We start from the raw sequence: 17,178 nt of genomic DNA, 5'->3' as shown, positions 1-17,178 counted from the left end.
TTGCCGGAAGTCTCAAGAGGGGAGAGTGTTCTTGCACTCGGGTCCTGCTTGCGGGCTTCCCCCAGGCACCTGGTTGGCCACTGTGAGAACAGGATGCTGGACTAGATAGGCCACTGGCCTGATCCAGCAGGCTCTTCTTATGTTCTTATGTTCTTATATATCTGTATGTTCGTTTCAGAAGTATGCTCATTTCTATGCATGCTTTCCCTTCATGCATGCATTTTTGTAAGCACTGTGGCTGGTGAACGTCCCTGCAGAATTCAGCTAAGTGTGGATTTCGAAGGGTGGCTACATTTCGGTTTTGGAACGTTTTGGAAAGGGCAAACTGGATAGATTCGGCTTTGAATGCGAACTGAATCAAATGTCTCAGCCATCAACGGGCACCAACATGGCAAATGAGTGCAAGTGCAAAGTGATTGGAGCACCGCACCTTTTGCAAACACACACAATGAACTGGAGCAACTAGCCAGGAAAGAGGCCCTGTGGTCCTGGTGGGTAGTTCAGCAAATGGCACAGTGTCTGTGAAAGAGTCCGATAAACGAATCCTCCGGAAAGTCACTTCTAGTTAGAGAGTTCAGTACTGGGCCAGAAGCATCCAAGTAGCCTACAAGCAGAAGGTGAAGGCAACAGCCTCTCTCTGCTGTCGTCCCCACACACAGTGCCCCACTAGGCACAGAGGATAGCCAGGGTGGTTAGAGAGCTGGACTAGGACCTGGAAGGCCAGGGTTCAAATCCCCACTCAATTGTGAAGTCCACTGGATGACCTTGGGCCCATCACTCTTTCTTAGCATACCTCACAAGGTTGTTGTGAGGATAAACATGGAGAGGGAGGAGTGCCACAGACGCCACCTTGACCTCCTTGGAGGAAAGGTGGGATACAAATATAATCATTCTTTCTGTAGGAGGAAAAGCAGTTTGGAGACAGCCTTCTTGGGTAGAGAAGTGGCAGAGAGAGGAGAGGGAAAAGCCCCCTTTTCCCACCCCTCCACCCTCCCAATTGCCGCCCTCCGACTGCCACTTTTCCAAACCACCAGGAGCCAAGTTCGCGCATCTGCCGCATCTCCTCTCCTTTGGCTCTCAGCTGTTCCACAGCAGAAGGATGCCAAGACGAAAAGGCAGAAGAAAATCTGGAAAGCCTACAAACGCACTGGCTGAGGTCTGCTTCATCCCTCCCGACGCGTTTTACAGATCAAACTGTTCTGTGGCTTAGCCGGCACTTGAAGGAACAGAGCACGGCTGGAGCGGAAAGGGTGGGGTGGGGGACACAGTTACGCGACAAGCAAACACTTTCATCCTAGCAACCAGTTCTCACTTTAAAAAAAGGTACGTTGCAGGTACGCAGTGCGAGCAGAGGAGGCTGGCCTAAAGTGGGGTGGCGCCCTACCAACTTCAGTCTGCCCTTAGCCAGCCAGCCCCTGCCTGCCTCCTAATTTATAACCAATCCAGGGGGTGGCCCTGGCTGTCAGCTTCCTCCTCTTCCTCCTTCTCCCTCCTCCTCCTCTAGTGCTTCCTCTTGTAAAACTCAGAAGTGGGAAAGACGGGGACAAAACTGGAACTAATTGGCTCTGCCTCTCATTGGCCCAGCCTCTGTTTGTCACTGGTTCTGGCTCCACCTCCCATTGGGCTCCTGGCCTTCCGCCCCACCAGTACCAATGGGCACCAGCCATCACTAAATCTAGGCATGCCTCCTGTGCAATGGGCTTGTCGAACGTAGGGGCATCCCTCTTGTAAAAGGAAATGGAATCACTCCACGTCAGTTTTTCCACTCTGGTCAGGTCCAGCAAAGTAGAAACTGGTCCACCTAAATTCAGCGTCCACTCTCTTAGAGGAAGAGTGCCTTACAGAAGATGATGATGATCATCCTCACAATTATCATCTGAATTTACATCCTGCCCTTCCTCCCAAGAGAGCCTGGATGGCAAACACATCAACAAAACAATTCAACAACAACAAAAGCATTCTTAAAATTGGTTAAAACATTCTAAAAACAGCTATAGTCAAAAACATTATTTCAACTCCGGATTGCCAGATCAGTCATGAAATGCCTGGGTAAACAGGAACACTTTCAAATTCCTCATAAAATTCAGCCGCGATGGAGACAGGTGCACCTCACCAGGGAGGATATTCCACAAACATAGAGCCGGCACTAAAAAGGCCCCATCATGGATCAACGGCAACGAGGCAGTCCCAGTAGCAGTGCCACTGACAAGGCCTCTTACCTGCCAATCATATCACAGTCTTTCTTTCCCAGGGAACTTCTGGGAGGGGAGATGGCCGCCACTAGCCAACCCACTAGCCACTCCAAAGAAAATCTTAATTGATGGGCTGGCAGCTTGCCCGAAGTCCCACAGTGAACTCTGTGGCCAGAGAGTTATTTGAACGTAAAACTCTACCGTCCAAGCCTGAAGCCACATTTTAAGGAGATATGTGCATTTAAAAACAGTTGCTTTGTAGACCAGGATGTTGTTCATTTGTGAAAAAAAAGAGTCACATCCCTTGTTTAAGTGCCCAAAGGATTATGGAACAGGGTTGATCCCCCCAAATAATGTGGGGGTTTTTTTAATGTGAGAAATCACCACCAAATGAACTTCCCTAGCCAAAAAGCATTAGGGCGACTCCCTTCAGGTTGGCTCTGCCTGCTCTCCGAAAGTGTTCCAGGATGCAGCAAAGAGCAGCCGTCTTTTAATTACAAATGACAAATAAATACCTTGCCAAAGAACCGCTATCCTGTTAATTTATAAATGGGCTGCACTCTAACGGCACAATCACCTGTCCTAAAGAAGTCATCTCTCATTTGTGTCACCGAGATGACAGATTGTGAAAGGGACAATTTACATCTCGGGAGTCAATGGCCAGGTTTTTTAGATGCTGAACTGCAACAACCACCATCTTAGAAGGGGCAGCACTCTGTGCGTGGGCGGGCGCACCTGTGCCTGTATGTGTGTATGAGGAGAACCATTACATAGGAACACAGTAAGTTGCCTTATACAAATGTGACTTGTGAATCGCGAGCAGAAATCACATTGTGCAATGTCACACATTTACTGACCCTCCGTGCCCCCGTGCATTGCCTTGGCCCACATCCAAGCAAAGAGGCTCCATATTGTCTTGGTCCATCCTGTATTGCCTTATGAAGCATCTGAGCCTTTAAGATTAGACATTATTTTTAGGAATTTAAGACCCTACCTTAAACAGAGTCAGACCATTGTTCTGCCTAGCTCACTGTTCTTTGACCTTGGGTCCCCAGATGTTGTCGGACTACAACTCCCATCACCCTCGGCCACTGGCTAGGCTGGCTGGGGTTGATGGGAGTTGTAGTCCAACAACAACTGGGGACCCAGGGTTGAAGAACAGTGACCTACCTCATTGGAATCAACACTGACCAGCAGCAACTCTCCAGAGCAGGGGTCCCCAAACTCTGGTCCGTGAGCTTCATTCAGGCGATCCGCAGTATCAGATATTTATTTTGGCTTTAACCTGCATTTTTGTTACTCTTTTTATTTCTTGCATTGTATTTTATTACATTGTATTGTATTCATTACAATCTGAACTACGGTAGGTACGATAAGGCAGAAAAAAATAATCCAGTGGTCCACCAAGACCGCCAGCAATTTTCAAGAGGTCCCGGGGGGGGGGGGAAGGTTTGGGAATCACTGCTCTAGAGTTTCAAATAGAGGACATTCCCAGCCCTAGCTGGAGACACTAGGGACTGCACCAGTACAGCAGATGCTCTCCCCTGAGCTGCAGCTTTTGCTTAACCTCCTGTGTCACCTGCACAGAGTTGGCCCATCCCATTTTGCAGCCTGAGGGCACCCCTTCCCCTTCCACGTCCCAAAGCTCATCAGATTGGCAGCTGAATTTTCCTTCAACACTGGCGATGTGGCAGCGTCCCTCACCACACCCAAGAGCTGCAGGTTGCCACAGGAGAGGCGATGTGACACACAGCTCTGCCCGCCAACAATGTGCCGCCCCTGCTGCCTCCCATTTAATACCGAATGTTAAACTGTTGTAACCTGCAGGTGAAGGCCAGATTATTAAGATTATTATCATTATCATCATCCAGATGGACCAACGGTCGGAATCAAGGCCGCTTTGTCTGTTGCTAACCAGGGATTGGAGAGTGCTTCCTTCTCTTGCAGACCATCTTGGGGATTGTTCCATGGTCCTCCTACTTTGCTATGGAGCCACCAAGCCCACCAGCAGCTTAAGGGGCAATTCAAGAGCTCTTGATCTCACCAGGGGTGGTTAACCCACATGCACCTCAAACCTATGCAGGCTTGCCCAGAAGTGAGCACCACCAAGCTCAGAGACCCCTGCGTCCCAGAAAGAGGGCACCAGACTGCAGCCTTCATTCATTTCAACCACTGATCCACCCTTTTGAGTCTGTCAAGGCGACAGGGGGTGGAGCGAGTTCAGGAGTCCCCAGCCTGGTAACGGAAAGACATTGATCTGTGTGCCGATATGCCAGATGTGGAGAACCTTTGGCCCTCCAGATGTTGCTGAACTACAACTCCCATCATGCCTGGCCACTGGCCATGCTTGCTGAGGCTGGTGGGAGTTATAGTTCAGCAACATGTAGAGGACCACAGGTTCCCCACCACCTGACATATGCCCAGGAAGCGTTCCCCGGTATCCACAGGGTAGCCTCCCCTGTCCCACCTCACTGAAATTAGGCTTGAAAGAAGCATTCAGTAGGACAGGTAGGGTTCTGTGCCTCCTTGGGGTGTCTGTGGGGCACCCCACACCCATTCCTCATTTGCAAGTGTGCCCATGAACCCCAAAAGGTTGGCAATCCCTGAGATGCCTTGGCGGGCCCAAGACATTTTGCGACCCGAGCCATAGCTTAAGATGGTGTGCCACCCCCCATTCCTGCACTGAAGCTAACAAGATTGGCAGCTGAATCTTATCTCAACCCTGAAGACAAGATACGGTGCGTCATGGCACCTGAGGATAGCAGGATAGCAGAAGGGACACGGCGCGGGCTTTATAACACACACACACAAGTTGAGTTCACTATCTGCCTCTCAGCCTCCATGACTCTAGGCAGCCATGTCACTCTGCCCAACAGTAGGGCTGGCCGTGCCCTCCAGAGAGCCTTGCAAGACAGGACTTTGTGGTAGAAATACAATAGGCTCCCCTTGGCTCTAACTACCACCAATAAATAGCACACACACAGATACAACTATGCATCCTCTAAAAATAGGCTGTGCAGATGAGCACCAATTGCTTCTGAAACTCAGTTTAGTTTAGGTTATTTTTTTTTTAAAAAAAACACAACTGTCACATCCCCTCCTCCATCTGTTTAATATTTTCCTACGCACACACTTTTCACTTCAGCTTCATCAAAGCTATTTGCATATGCAAATATCAGTCGGGCTGAAAAGGACCTTTCCAACGAGCTCCTTAACATGAGACAAATATTGACTCAGGTGTGGTCGTGCAGGGGCTTGCAGGCCAGTTCCACCCTTGTTTGCACTGGATAACCAAATTTTCTCCCGTGCAGTCTCAAGGAAAGCTGGTATCCACCAGAAGCCGAGGTCACAGGCCTATTGCCTGGGTCTGATCCCGGTGCATCAGGGGCGAGGAACCTTTTGCAGGATGAGGGCCACATTCCCTCACAGGCAAGCTTCTGGGAGCCACCTGTCAGCGGTGGGAGAGTCAAAAGTGCATGGGGAGCAGCTGATGCAATTCTTACCATTGTATACTAGGATATACTCCTACTGTGCAAAAGTCAGGTTTCTTCTATTATTATTATTACATATGTTTTAATATCATTATTATTAATTGAATTTATATTTCCACCACATTCCCTTATGGGGAAGTTTTTGGGGGCCGCATGTCAGCGGTGAGTGGGTCAAAAGTGCATGCAGAGCAACCCATGCAGTTCTTACCATTGTATAACAGGATACACTCCAATCATGTAAAGTATTATTAGAAGTTATATCCCGCCCTTCCTCCTGAAAGAGCCCAGCTGTGGGGAACCTCCAGCCTAAGGGCCCCCAAAATCTCACCCACCTGTCAATCAACTGATGTCACTTGCAATGTCAACTGATCAGCGGGAGGGCAGGGGCTCGATTGCATTGGCTGCAGGTGCCTGTTCCCAGGAGGGAAGACAGCAGGATTTAAGCCCAGCTCATCAGCTGATGCCGGAAGTGACTTTCTCTCCTTTGCGCCACCGCCGCTGTTCCCAAGCCCCCACTGGCTGCCGGGCAGCCGGGAACCCCGTGCAAGAGATGGTGACAGGTGGGTGGGATGACCCACCTGTCCATCAGGTGATGCCATAGCGACGCCACCTGATGGACAAGTGGAGGGCACCCATCCACCTTTCACGTGTAGCCTGCGAGGCCGATCTCAGCAAGGATCATTTCCTCACCCCATCTGCAGACACACACATCCCTCTCCATCCTTCATGCAATCAAGCAGTGCCAACACTGTTGAAGGGCACATTCCAGTCGGGCAAAAGCACTCGAGGAGGGCGAAGAGCAGGGCCAATAATGGGTGTGGCCTGGGGAGATTCCTGAGGGCCAGAAGCCTGAGGGGCCATATTTGGCCCCCTGGCCCGAGGCTATCAACCCTTGGTCCATTTCCTTGCTTTGATGCCTGCACATACTTCCAACTGAACCTCTTAAGTTATGCTTTAATTTTAAAAATTTACATTATTTAATACAATGCTATTCTGCTTCCTCATAACTATATATTTTTTAATCCGTTGTTAACGATTTGTATATGCATGTGTTTAAAACAGAAAAACCTCTACAATAAAAAAGCTATAAGTCAAAAATAAACATTCTCCCCACCCACCCACCGTCCAAAAAAAGCAGCAAGCCACTGAACACCCGCCCAGCGAAGCAGGTTTTCATCTCCTGTTCCGAACCCAAGGGAACCCAACTGAGCTCCTCAAGGAAGCCACTCCAAAGTTTTGGAGCCAACACCAGGAGGACCCTGTCTCTGCTCCCATATCCTTAGAGGTAACAGGTTAGTCCCTGACCCGTCTCTTCTTCCAACTCTTCTCCTCCTAACTCGACCCTACATTTAAACTTTGACCCCTGAGCAAAACGTGCTTCCTGCCCAGACCACTCTGTGGCTCGCATGCCTCCCCCTTTATTCCAGATGCCCCCTACCCCAAACCTAGTGGGTTGCATCCAGTGTTGGTCCTACTCCTAGCAGAACCCCTTCTTTTAGGAACACAGGAAGGAGCCATAGACACATTCATGGACATGGCTAACTTAGGCCTATCCATTTTAAATAGGTCTACTCTGGGTAAAATGTAGCTGGATGGAGTTCAATGGTTGGTGGAGGCTTATGGCTCAGAGATAAAACATCTGCTTCGCATGCAGTAGGCCCCAGATTCCGCTCCCCCCCCGAAGCATCTCCAGTGAGGGCTGAAAGCAATATCGGAGAGCGGCTGCCGGTCAGTGTGGACAATACTGACTTATATGGACCAACAGTCCGACTCAAGGCATTTTTTTAAGTAACAGTTGTGCGTCCAAATGGACACCCAGGCTTACCTTTCGGACCGCCAGCGGACACAAGAAATGTAATCAATGAACCAAGAGTGCCAATTCAGATTGGGAGCCGCCGATGCACTGGCTAGAGGGACGATTTTCGTGAAATGGAATATAGGGGCACGTTACACAAGAAGTATTAGGATTCTTATAAACCCATCGGTCTTCCTGAAAAAAACTACTTAACAAAATCTTCCCTGTATCTTTGTTTAGAATTTTGCCACAGCAGGGTGTGGATCACAAGAAAAATGGAAATGGGCTGCCTTCAAGTCGATCCCGACTTATGGCCACCCTATGAATAGGGTGTTCATGGTAAGCGGTATTCCGAGGGGGTTTACCATTGCCTCCCTCTGAGGCTAGTCCTCCCCAGCTGGCTAGAGCCTGCTCAGCTTGCCACAGCTGCACAAGCCAGACCCTTTCTTGTCCGCAACTGCCAGCTGGGGGGCAACTGGGCTCCTTGGGACGATGCAGCTTGCCCACGGCTGCACAGGTGGCAGGGCACATCACCCCTGAGCCACTCCCTGTGGGGTGATCTTTAGCTGGCCCTTGACACCCAGGAGACATGAGCGGGGATTGGAACTCACAGACTCTGGACTCCCAGCCAGGCTCTCCTCCCCACTGTGCTATACCAGCTGTGGATCATAAGCACCTTTGTTTAATTTAATTTGCATTTTAATTCATGTATTTACCGGTGGGTGGGCAGGCTAGTGAGGTTTTTAGGCTAGCAAGATTTCTGCTAGACTAGTCACTCAGGTAAATGTATTTGGAAGGAGATGGGGACTAATATAACTCTCTGAATTTTTGAAGTTTGAACCACTTTGGTCTCAATCCAAACGTCAGGGGCTGTCCACGGCCGCGAGGCTTCTGCCCGCAAACCACAGGGATGAAAAAACGGACCCTCGAGGAACAACTCCTTAAAAAATACCTGGGTCTGACTCTGTATAGGGCAGCTTCGTTTTGGGGACGGGGCCGTAACTCAAGGGTGCAGCATCTGCCTTCCGTGCCAAAAATCCGGGGTTCAAACAGCGTCCCCTTCCGGACACTCTGCACAGGCGCTGCCGGTCAGTGTAGCCAATACTGAGCTGGATGGACTCGGCGTAAAGCACCTTCCTGCGCTGCTAAATCTGAAAGTCCCGGCTGCCCAACAGAAGGGGGGCGGGCAGCGGGATGGATGGGCAGCGGGATGGATGTCCCCCCCGCACTCACCGTTGGCGCCGTACTTCTCCCGCTGCCGCCGCACCTGCTCCGCGCTGAGGCCGCAGCTCTCCCGCACGCCGAAGCGGCGAAGGACTTCCTCGGCCGTCGAGCTGTGCGCACTCTCCATGCCGCGCAGGTTGGGTGCCCCGGCGCTCGCCCGCCTGGCTGGGGTGGCCCGGGGAGGCGGGGGGAGAGCGGGCTTCCGCCGGCTGGCGAGCGCACCCCCCTGCCCGAAAGCCAAGGCGCGCCCTCTAAGGGGCCGAGTCGCCGCTCCTCTCGGGGCGCCGGATGGGCGTCGCGGCCGCTCCAGCCACCTGGCCGGAGGAGGGACGGAGGATGCCTCTTCAGGGAGGGAACCCACGCGCCGCTAGGAACCGAGGGGGCGCCCGTCCGCGGCGTCCCGCTTGCCGGCTCCCTTTCAGTCCCCCGACGGGGCAGGGGACTCCTCAGAGCCTGCTGGCCGCCCGTCCGCAGAGGAGCCTCAGCCTGCCCCGACGTGACGCCGCCGCTGCCATGCCGCGCCTTGCAAAGTTACTTGCGCCCCTCCGGGGCTGCGGGTCTCCTCTCTCCCCTCCGCCACCTCCCTTGGGCTCCCGCCAGGCGCGCTCAACAGCGAGCGATCGACCGGCTGGATCGAGCGCCCTTTGTAGGCTCCCGAGTGTGAAGGCTTATTCCGCCTGCAGCCTGGCAGAGGATCGCGCCTCCTCCCTCCCCGGCCTTCCCCATTCACAAGCTGCCTTGCCGCCTCCCGATTGGCCCCGACGCTCCCTTGCTCCCTTCCTGCCCTTCTCCCATTGGCCGAGGGAGGCGTGCCGATTTGCATACCTTTTCTCCCTCCTCTCCCCGTCCGTTGCTTTGGAGAAAGGCACTTTTTTCGACGACGCCCACCTGGGCCTTTGAAGTTTGCCTTGGCTTTTAAAGGAATTTCCCGTCGCTGCAACGATGGGGGGGGAGGGGCGGAGCTGCACCTGCTGGATTCCTGTCTGCGGTACACCTGCTATGAACAGGGCTAGTCCCAAGGAATCTTTCTGCCGAAAGAAAGGGAGGGGGGAATCGGATTTTTATTTGTATGTCTTTATCGACACACACAAAGAAGGTTGTATTTCTCATGTGTGCATGTGAGCCTCTGGGTGGCCAGGCCCACTCTTTATTTATTTATATATTATATTTATAGCGTGCCTTTCCTCCAAGGAGCTCAAGGTGGTGCACACGGGTCTCCCCATTTTTATCCTCACAACAACACTGTGAGGTAGGTTGGGCTGAGAGACCGTGACTGGTGCCCAAGGGCCGAACTTCATAGATGAGTGAGGTCAAACCCGTGTCTCCCAGGTCACAGGCAGACACTCTAACCATTACACCACACTGCCCAAAGCGAGAGGTGGAAGGTGCTCCAGAAAGCAAGAGGAGGTGGACTCACCCCCTCGCAGAGTTTATCCCATGGCAATCTTCCAGGTACAGTAGGCTATATTCCACCCATGCAAATATCAGTGGTTTCCACACACCCCTCTCTTACAATATAGGCAAGCAAGAGATTTCAGCCAGGCAAAAGGACTGGAGGGTACACAGCAAGGCCAGGGAGGGGTGGGGCTCTCTTGAAAGAGGGGGTGTGGCCTAGAGAGAGAGGCTTGGACAGCCGCATCCCCAAAAAAACTTCTTTTTTTAAAAAAGTAACCTGGAGCCACTGACCATTTTACTGAATTGTCCTGATGGTCTAGATCAACCAGATTTGTGATTGAGATTCATTTGCTGGCTGCTACAATTGCCTTGGCTCACAAACCTGCAGTCTGGCCAACGGCTAAAAACCAGTTCATTAAGGTTTTGGACTCAGCCGAAATGAAAATTAACAAGCAATGTCCACCCAAGAAATGGTTCCTCGGCCATTTGTCTCCAAATGACAGAGCCGGTAAGTCACCGGGGCCAATTCAAGGTGTTAGTGCTAGCATATAAAGCCCTAAATGGCCTACAAGATCGCCTTCTCCAGAATCAGCCATCTCAGATGCTCCAATCAGCAGGCAAGCCCTTGTTAGTGTCACTGCCACTGGATACTGCCTGGTTGGTGCTGACCCACGACAGGGCCTTTTCAATGGTAGCTCCCTGTTTGTGGAATGCCCTCTCCATCACTATAGCCTCTCCGGAGGAACTTGAAAATATTCCTGTCTACCCAGGCATTGGATGAGTGAAGATGAATGCAAAGATGAATGCAAAGATCACTGATGAAAGCATGTTTTTAAGCTGTGCTTTAGAATATTTTTTGACAACGTTTTAGAATATTTTAAACTTTTTTCTATTGCTGTCTGGAATGTTTTCAACTCTGTTTAGTATGTTTTTCTTTTTCTTTGTTCAATTGTTTTGTTTCGTTTGCCGCCCTGGATTCCTTCGGGAGGATGGGCAGGATACAAATTCTTCCTCTTATAAAGATAAAGATAATGATGATGATAATTTATTATTATTATTATTATTATTATTATTATTATTATTATTATTTCACTCCTTTTCTACTACACTGGAGCACCCTCAATACATTGTATGTCTTTAATACTTTTTTTTAAAAAAAAGAAAGAGGATATCGAAACATTCAGGAAGAAAAGTATGTATCCTGACCATTGCAAGGCCAGCTTGCAAACTAATGGGCCCTCGTTGTTTATAACAGAGGTGGAGAATCTCACAACCAGGAGCCAAATGCAAGCCTCTCTGCCTGGCCCTCATGACTCCTGTTAGGCCACACCCTCTCTCTGCCCAGGCCACACCCCTCACCCAGCCTGCTTTGCATTCACCTCAAAGGATTTTTGCCCGGCCGAAATGGGGCCTTGGTCTCTGCCAATGCCTCTCGCTTGCTGAGATGGAGAGGTGCTCCACTCAAACCTTTGGATTGTGCTTGACTGGACTGTCCAAAGGTGAGTGTCACATCCATGGCTGTGGCCCCACGCACCACTAGCATGAGGCCCTGGAAGGTTGCGCTCAAGGGAATGTAGGGCTCAGGTTGGAAGAGGGTTCACCGCCTCTGAAATACAAGTCCTGTTGAATACAGGGAGATACCCTTTCTAGTCAACGTTATTTTATCCCATTTTAATTTTTTTACATTTCTGTCCCACCTTTCCTCCAAGACGGTCAAGGCAGCATACAAACGTGGTCCTCCACCTTTTAACCCCACAACAGCCCTGCAAGGTAGGGTTAGGCTGAGAGACAGTGACTGATGGTCACCTGGTGAACTTCATGGTGCAGAGTTGGGATTTAAACCCTGGTCTCCCAGGTCCCAGCCTGACACTCTAACCACTACACACTGCTGTGTGAGATTGCAAGGACACTACTGATAGGGACCCTGGGGGGGCAGCATTGTGTCTGTTTAGAGTTCATAGGATACTCCGCGTCCTCGGCAGTATACAGGCTGTCCTTTTACACAAGGGTTGGGCGAGAAATTCTATTCAGTACACATTTAAAGCCAGAAAATTTATCAAATTCGCACTTTCCAAAACATGAGAACCGAAACATGGCGATCCTTCACAACTCACACTTATCCAAATATTGCGATGCAGTTTTCTAACTAAGCAATATTTATAAAAATGCATATATTAGGCACAAACGTGGGCAAAATGAAGAGATTGGTGAAAATAATGTAGAAAAATGCATTGGATGCGGATAACTTGCTTACAAAAATGTGTACATTAGTCAAAACTAGATACCAAAACGTATTCATTGGAAGAAATGCGTGCACGCTAAAACGCTGAAGAATTTTCATGAGGATTTTTTTTAAAGGCACAAATTGTTGCAGAAATATGGAGAACCAAATTTATGATTAGAAAAATGAGAAGAGAACCAAAATTGGCAGTTCATTCCACCCCTTATTTACAGAGAGAGAGAGAAATCTGTCATGTTTTAGTAATGATAGTATCAAACAACTTTCACACAAATGTCTAAATAATAAACCACCGTTTGGTAACAGGTTGTGTGAGGTGCACTAGGATCAGTTTTGGCAGTCAAATCAATAAGCACGCTTGAGCACATGGAAATCTAGGCAGGGCACATTTGAAGCATTCGACAAGGTAAAAAGGCATTTACAACAAAGAGATCAACAAGCAAAGGCTGACCGTCATAACTGAAAAGGCAGAAAGAAGCGGTTGATATGGGTAGAAACACAAACCACCTAATTTTTGGCGTATAGTAGTATGTGTGTGTATAATATCATTTTGTTTTAGTTTTTTCTTCTAAATTATGATGGTATTGAAAACAAATAGACCCCCCAAAAAACCCCAACCATTCAGAAATCACGAGTATTTCATCAGCAATCATGTGTGCAATGTCAGAAGATAGGTGGCCTTTCTCATTCCGAGAGATTGTATCTTCTGTGTACTTAACAGCAAAACTGGTTGACTAAAATGAATAATTTCACCTTCGCTCATTTTTGTGTCTATAGCTGCATTCCTTTTGCTCCAATATTTTTTAACCATGTGTCATAGTATTATCATCATCTCAGTGTCACAGTATCAATCAGTCAGTCAATCAATCAGTGGGACTGTAAAAGCACAGGCCCCCTTTCCGAGGAGCTGGTTGTTAGTAGATTCAGGACAGACACGCGCCCACAAAAAAATACTGTTTTCATAAAACATATAATTAAATCATCCACACTCTGGTCACATCCTATTTGGAAAGGGGCCATTGTCATCATGCCCCCCCCCCAAGCCTGACCCTCTGTGTTGTCCCAAGGAAGACGCAGATGAGAAAAAAAATATACAGGCTGCTCTCCCCAGGGGTGAACGTCTGTTCCCCATCCCTGTTGTACACAGAGACAAAAAAAAAACACCTTGCAAGCTCTCCAGAAGGATGCTCTGATTTCATTTTGTATTAGCCATGATTGCTAGGAATGCAACCTCCCTGTACAGCAGCAGTCTACCACAAACGTTTCAGAGGCTGGGAGGCAAACAGGGAAAGGCTATTGCTTTCATGCCCTTCCCAGGGGCTTCCCAAAAGCTCCTGACTGGTCACTCTTGGAGGTGTAATGCAGGCACTTTGGCTGGATCCAGCAGGGCGATTTCTCTGAAGGGGAAATGGGGCTGTGGGAGCCCTCCGTCGGCTCAGCTGAGAGACCAGCTCTTGTCAAGTTCCTTTCTTTATCCCCTGTCCTCTGGCAGCAGCCATTCCAACAGACTACACCAGAGGGAGGAAGGAAAAGGCAAGTGGGGCCACGTTATCGGCAAGCAACCTTTGACTCCTCCTTGAACTCTTTCCATTCTAGGGGGTCATGACAAGAACTCTGAGCATCTGAGCTTGCTTTCCTTCTCCTCCCTCCTAAACACTTTTCTTTTTGTGTCACATATTTTCAATTGCAAGCCTGAGGGAGGGGACTGTCATATTGTTGATTTCTGTAATGGGGCAGGGCGGGGAGAACTTCAATGCGGTTCGCAATTCAAGCCGAATCCATTTTCCAAAACAATATGAGAACGGAAAGACAAAATTTGCTCTTATTTGAATTTTGCAATGCACTTCGCCTACCAAACCACGTTTACAAAAGTGCACATGTTTGGGGACAGTATGCGTAAATATGAATATATGAGTGCAGATAACCAACGCAAATGCATTACATGATGAGAATTGACTTTTGAAAACGTGCACATTTCTCAAGTGTGCCTGTAAAAATGTGTTCATTTAGAGAAATCCGCACTAAAATGCGGGAGAATTTTAATGAGGATTTTGTATTTTTTTAAAAAATTGCAAATTGCTGAAGAAATGTGAGCTGAATATAAAGCTGGGAAAATGAGAAACTGACAGAACGAAACCTCACAGCTCTTTCCATCCCTCCTCTGCAAGCCACTCTGACAGCCTTGTCTTCCCTTTTTCTGCAGAATAAAAACACTTTAAATAAAATAGCTAAATACATTTCGAATATAGATTTCATTACAGATCTCTGGGAGCCTCTCTGGGAGCCTCTCTGGGAGCTTTCACCCCCACCCACCCCAATGAAGAGCAGCCAAAAATGCTTGAAATAAAACAGGCAAATAAACGTGTTTTGAATGTAGTCGTGCAGAGTCTTTTTTAAAACCCGCCACTTGTTCCAAAAACCGCTGCCCCAGGTGAGGCCAAACTGTAAACAGAAAGGCCTTTTCGACCTGAGCACAGAAGCAACAGCCTGTATCCAGGAGGGCTGGGTCATCACAGCTGACTGAGACAGCTCTACAAATATGAGAGAATGTGCAAAAGCGAATGCCACCCCCTGCACCCTGACTTTTAACTATCTAGGCTTGCAGAGCTGGACTTTTGGCACAGAAGCTGTGCAAATCCTTCTTTCTTGCAAGGGAGGAGTTTTTTGCTCTCCCCCACCCCCTCCCTGCCGGCTCCACACCTTGCGTTTCTATTTTCATATGAGTAGTAGGAGAAAGGTTCAGAGGCTCTGGAGAGCTGCAGTGGAGAAGAGGGGAATGAGGCAGCCACCACCAGCGTCATCGCCCCCCTCCCAGCATGCTGTGCTGTGAGCAACCTCTATGACAACGTCGACTAAAGAGAGTTGCACAACGTTGCAATATTTGTGTTTTGCCCTCCTTCCATCATCATCCCCCCCAATTTCCCTGCACCCACCTCGCAGGTGAGCAAGGCACACAGATGGAAAAGCTGGCAGGAGGGAGGGGCTGTAAGTCAGGGGGGTGGAACAGACCCTTTGCATGCAGAAGGGCCCAGGCATCTCCAGGCTGAGGTGGGACTATCCCTTGACCAATAGTTTGTTATGTGCCTCCAAGTCAACTACGACTTATGGCGACCCTATGAATCAGCGACCTCCAAGAGCATCTGTCGTGAACCACCCTGTTCAGATCTTGTAAGTTCAGCTCTGTGGCTTCCTTTATGGAATCAATCCAACTCTTGTTTGGCCTTCCTCTTTTTCTACTCCCTTCTGCTTTCCCCAGCATTATTGTCTTTTCTAGTGAATCATGTCTTCTCATTATGTGTCCAATTGACCAATAGTATATAGTGGCAAATTCAGAAGTGCAGGGCCCCCTCATAACAGTCGCAGCCACACCTCCTTGTAAGTTTACACAACCTTCTAAGATGGTAAAATAATCTGGCCAGGCTTGCATGCTGCCGTCTGCTTCTCTATCAGTCACCATTTGACGGTCCTTTCTGACTGTCAAGAGATATTGCTTGAATGACGTTTATCTCATAGGATGCTGGAGATAGAGGGATCCTGCTGGGACCTGGGTCCCCCCCAAAGTAAGACCCCCCTGAGACCTTGGACAGCTACACCCCTGCGTCATGACCCCAGGATTCACTGTCTCTTCCGCAATTACAGAATTAGAGAACCAGAACAAAACTGGTGTGTGCATAGGCTCTCCCCACCGCCAGTCTCTCTGCTTAGGGTCTAAATGTTGCCAGAAACCTTTTGATTTGAAGAATTGTCAAATGAAGCTGTGTGTGGGACTAGGATTTGGGAGAGCAGGGTACTTTGCCATGAAACTCACTTCTCACCCTAGGAGCCCATCAGAATGTGTTCGCTACTGAGAAGAGTCTTCTCAGTGATTGACTCACCTCCTTTCACCTGATTGGCTCCAATCAGCATGAAAGGACAAGAAAGTGAGAAGACTCTTCTTAGTGGCTAACATGCTCCCCTTTCATGCTGATTGGATTGCACACAGGGATCCTGCTCCCAAAAAAGTAAAGAGTCTATGACCTCCCCCCATGACCCTGGACAATTACACCCCTGCACCTGACTGAGGCCCAGGAGAGGTGCTGCCTGTCAGTGTGTGGAACAAACTGAGCTAAATGGAACAACGGTCTGACTTGGTAGAGGACAGCATCTTCAGTTCCTTAAGTTAAAATGCATTTATTTATTTAGGATTGGATTTATATCCCACCCTTCCTCCCAGAAGCAGCCCAGGGCAGCAAACAAAAGCATGACAAACACTTTAAAACATCATAAAAACAGACTTTAAAATACATTAAAATAAAACATCTTTAAAAAACATTTTTTTAAAAGCTTTCAAGACAACTTTTTTTTTAAAAAAAGATTAAAAACATATTAAAAAGCAATTCCAACACAGACGCAGACTGGGATAAGGTCTCTACTTAAAAGGCTTGTTGAAAGAGGAAGGTCTTCAGGAGCAGGGCTGTGGAGTTGGAAGCAATTTTGGGTGGAGTCGGAGTTGGTAGAAATGTACCGACACTGACTCTGGCTTCAAAATAAATTTTGATCGACAATTTAAAAAAAATATAAATTCAAAATGTCAAAGAAGCTTCCCATGAAGTCAGCTGTAGTTGAGCATTTCACCATAACTCAAGATGGAAAACATTTTGTGTGTCAGTGTATGGCACAGGACCCAGATGAAGACAAATGCTGTGATGCCAAGATCAGCGCATATTCAGGCAGCGATAAAAATGCTCCTACGAGAGCTTCCAATTTAAAAAGACATTTACAGCCCTTTCCAGGGCTGTAGAGTTGGAAGCAATTTTGGGTGGAGTCGGAGTCAGACAGTAGAAAAATAGAGGAGTCGGAGTC

At 48.7% G+C, this 17,178-nt stretch overlaps 1 protein-coding gene across 4 annotated transcripts in view; it reads right to left on the bottom strand.

Moving 5' to 3' along the window:
* Nucleotides 1-17,178, bottom strand: part of ATP2A3 (ATPase sarcoplasmic/endoplasmic reticulum Ca2+ transporting 3) — a 159,144-nt gene that overhangs the window by 115,740 nt on the left and 26,226 nt on the right. The window contains exon 1 of one of the 4 annotated variants that reach the window (XM_061605527.1): nucleotides 8,712-9,364. The exons of the other annotated variants lie outside the window; for them this stretch is intronic. Coding sequence (XP_061461511.1) covers nucleotides 8,712-8,829 — 118 coding nt within the window. The 5' untranslated portion in view covers nucleotides 8,830-9,364. Of the gene's footprint in view, nucleotides 1-8,711; nucleotides 9,365-17,178 lie in introns of those variants that run through there. 4 annotated transcript variants of the gene reach the window in all.

This window comes from Rhineura floridana, chromosome 21 (genome assembly GCF_030035675.1).
Source record: "Rhineura floridana isolate rRhiFlo1 chromosome 21, rRhiFlo1.hap2, whole genome shotgun sequence".
Lineage (NCBI taxonomy): Eukaryota > Metazoa > Chordata > Lepidosauria > Squamata > Rhineuridae > Rhineura > Rhineura floridana.
The sequence above is the reverse complement of the archived record's forward strand: the minus strand, read 5'-3'. Positions and strand labels throughout refer to the sequence as shown.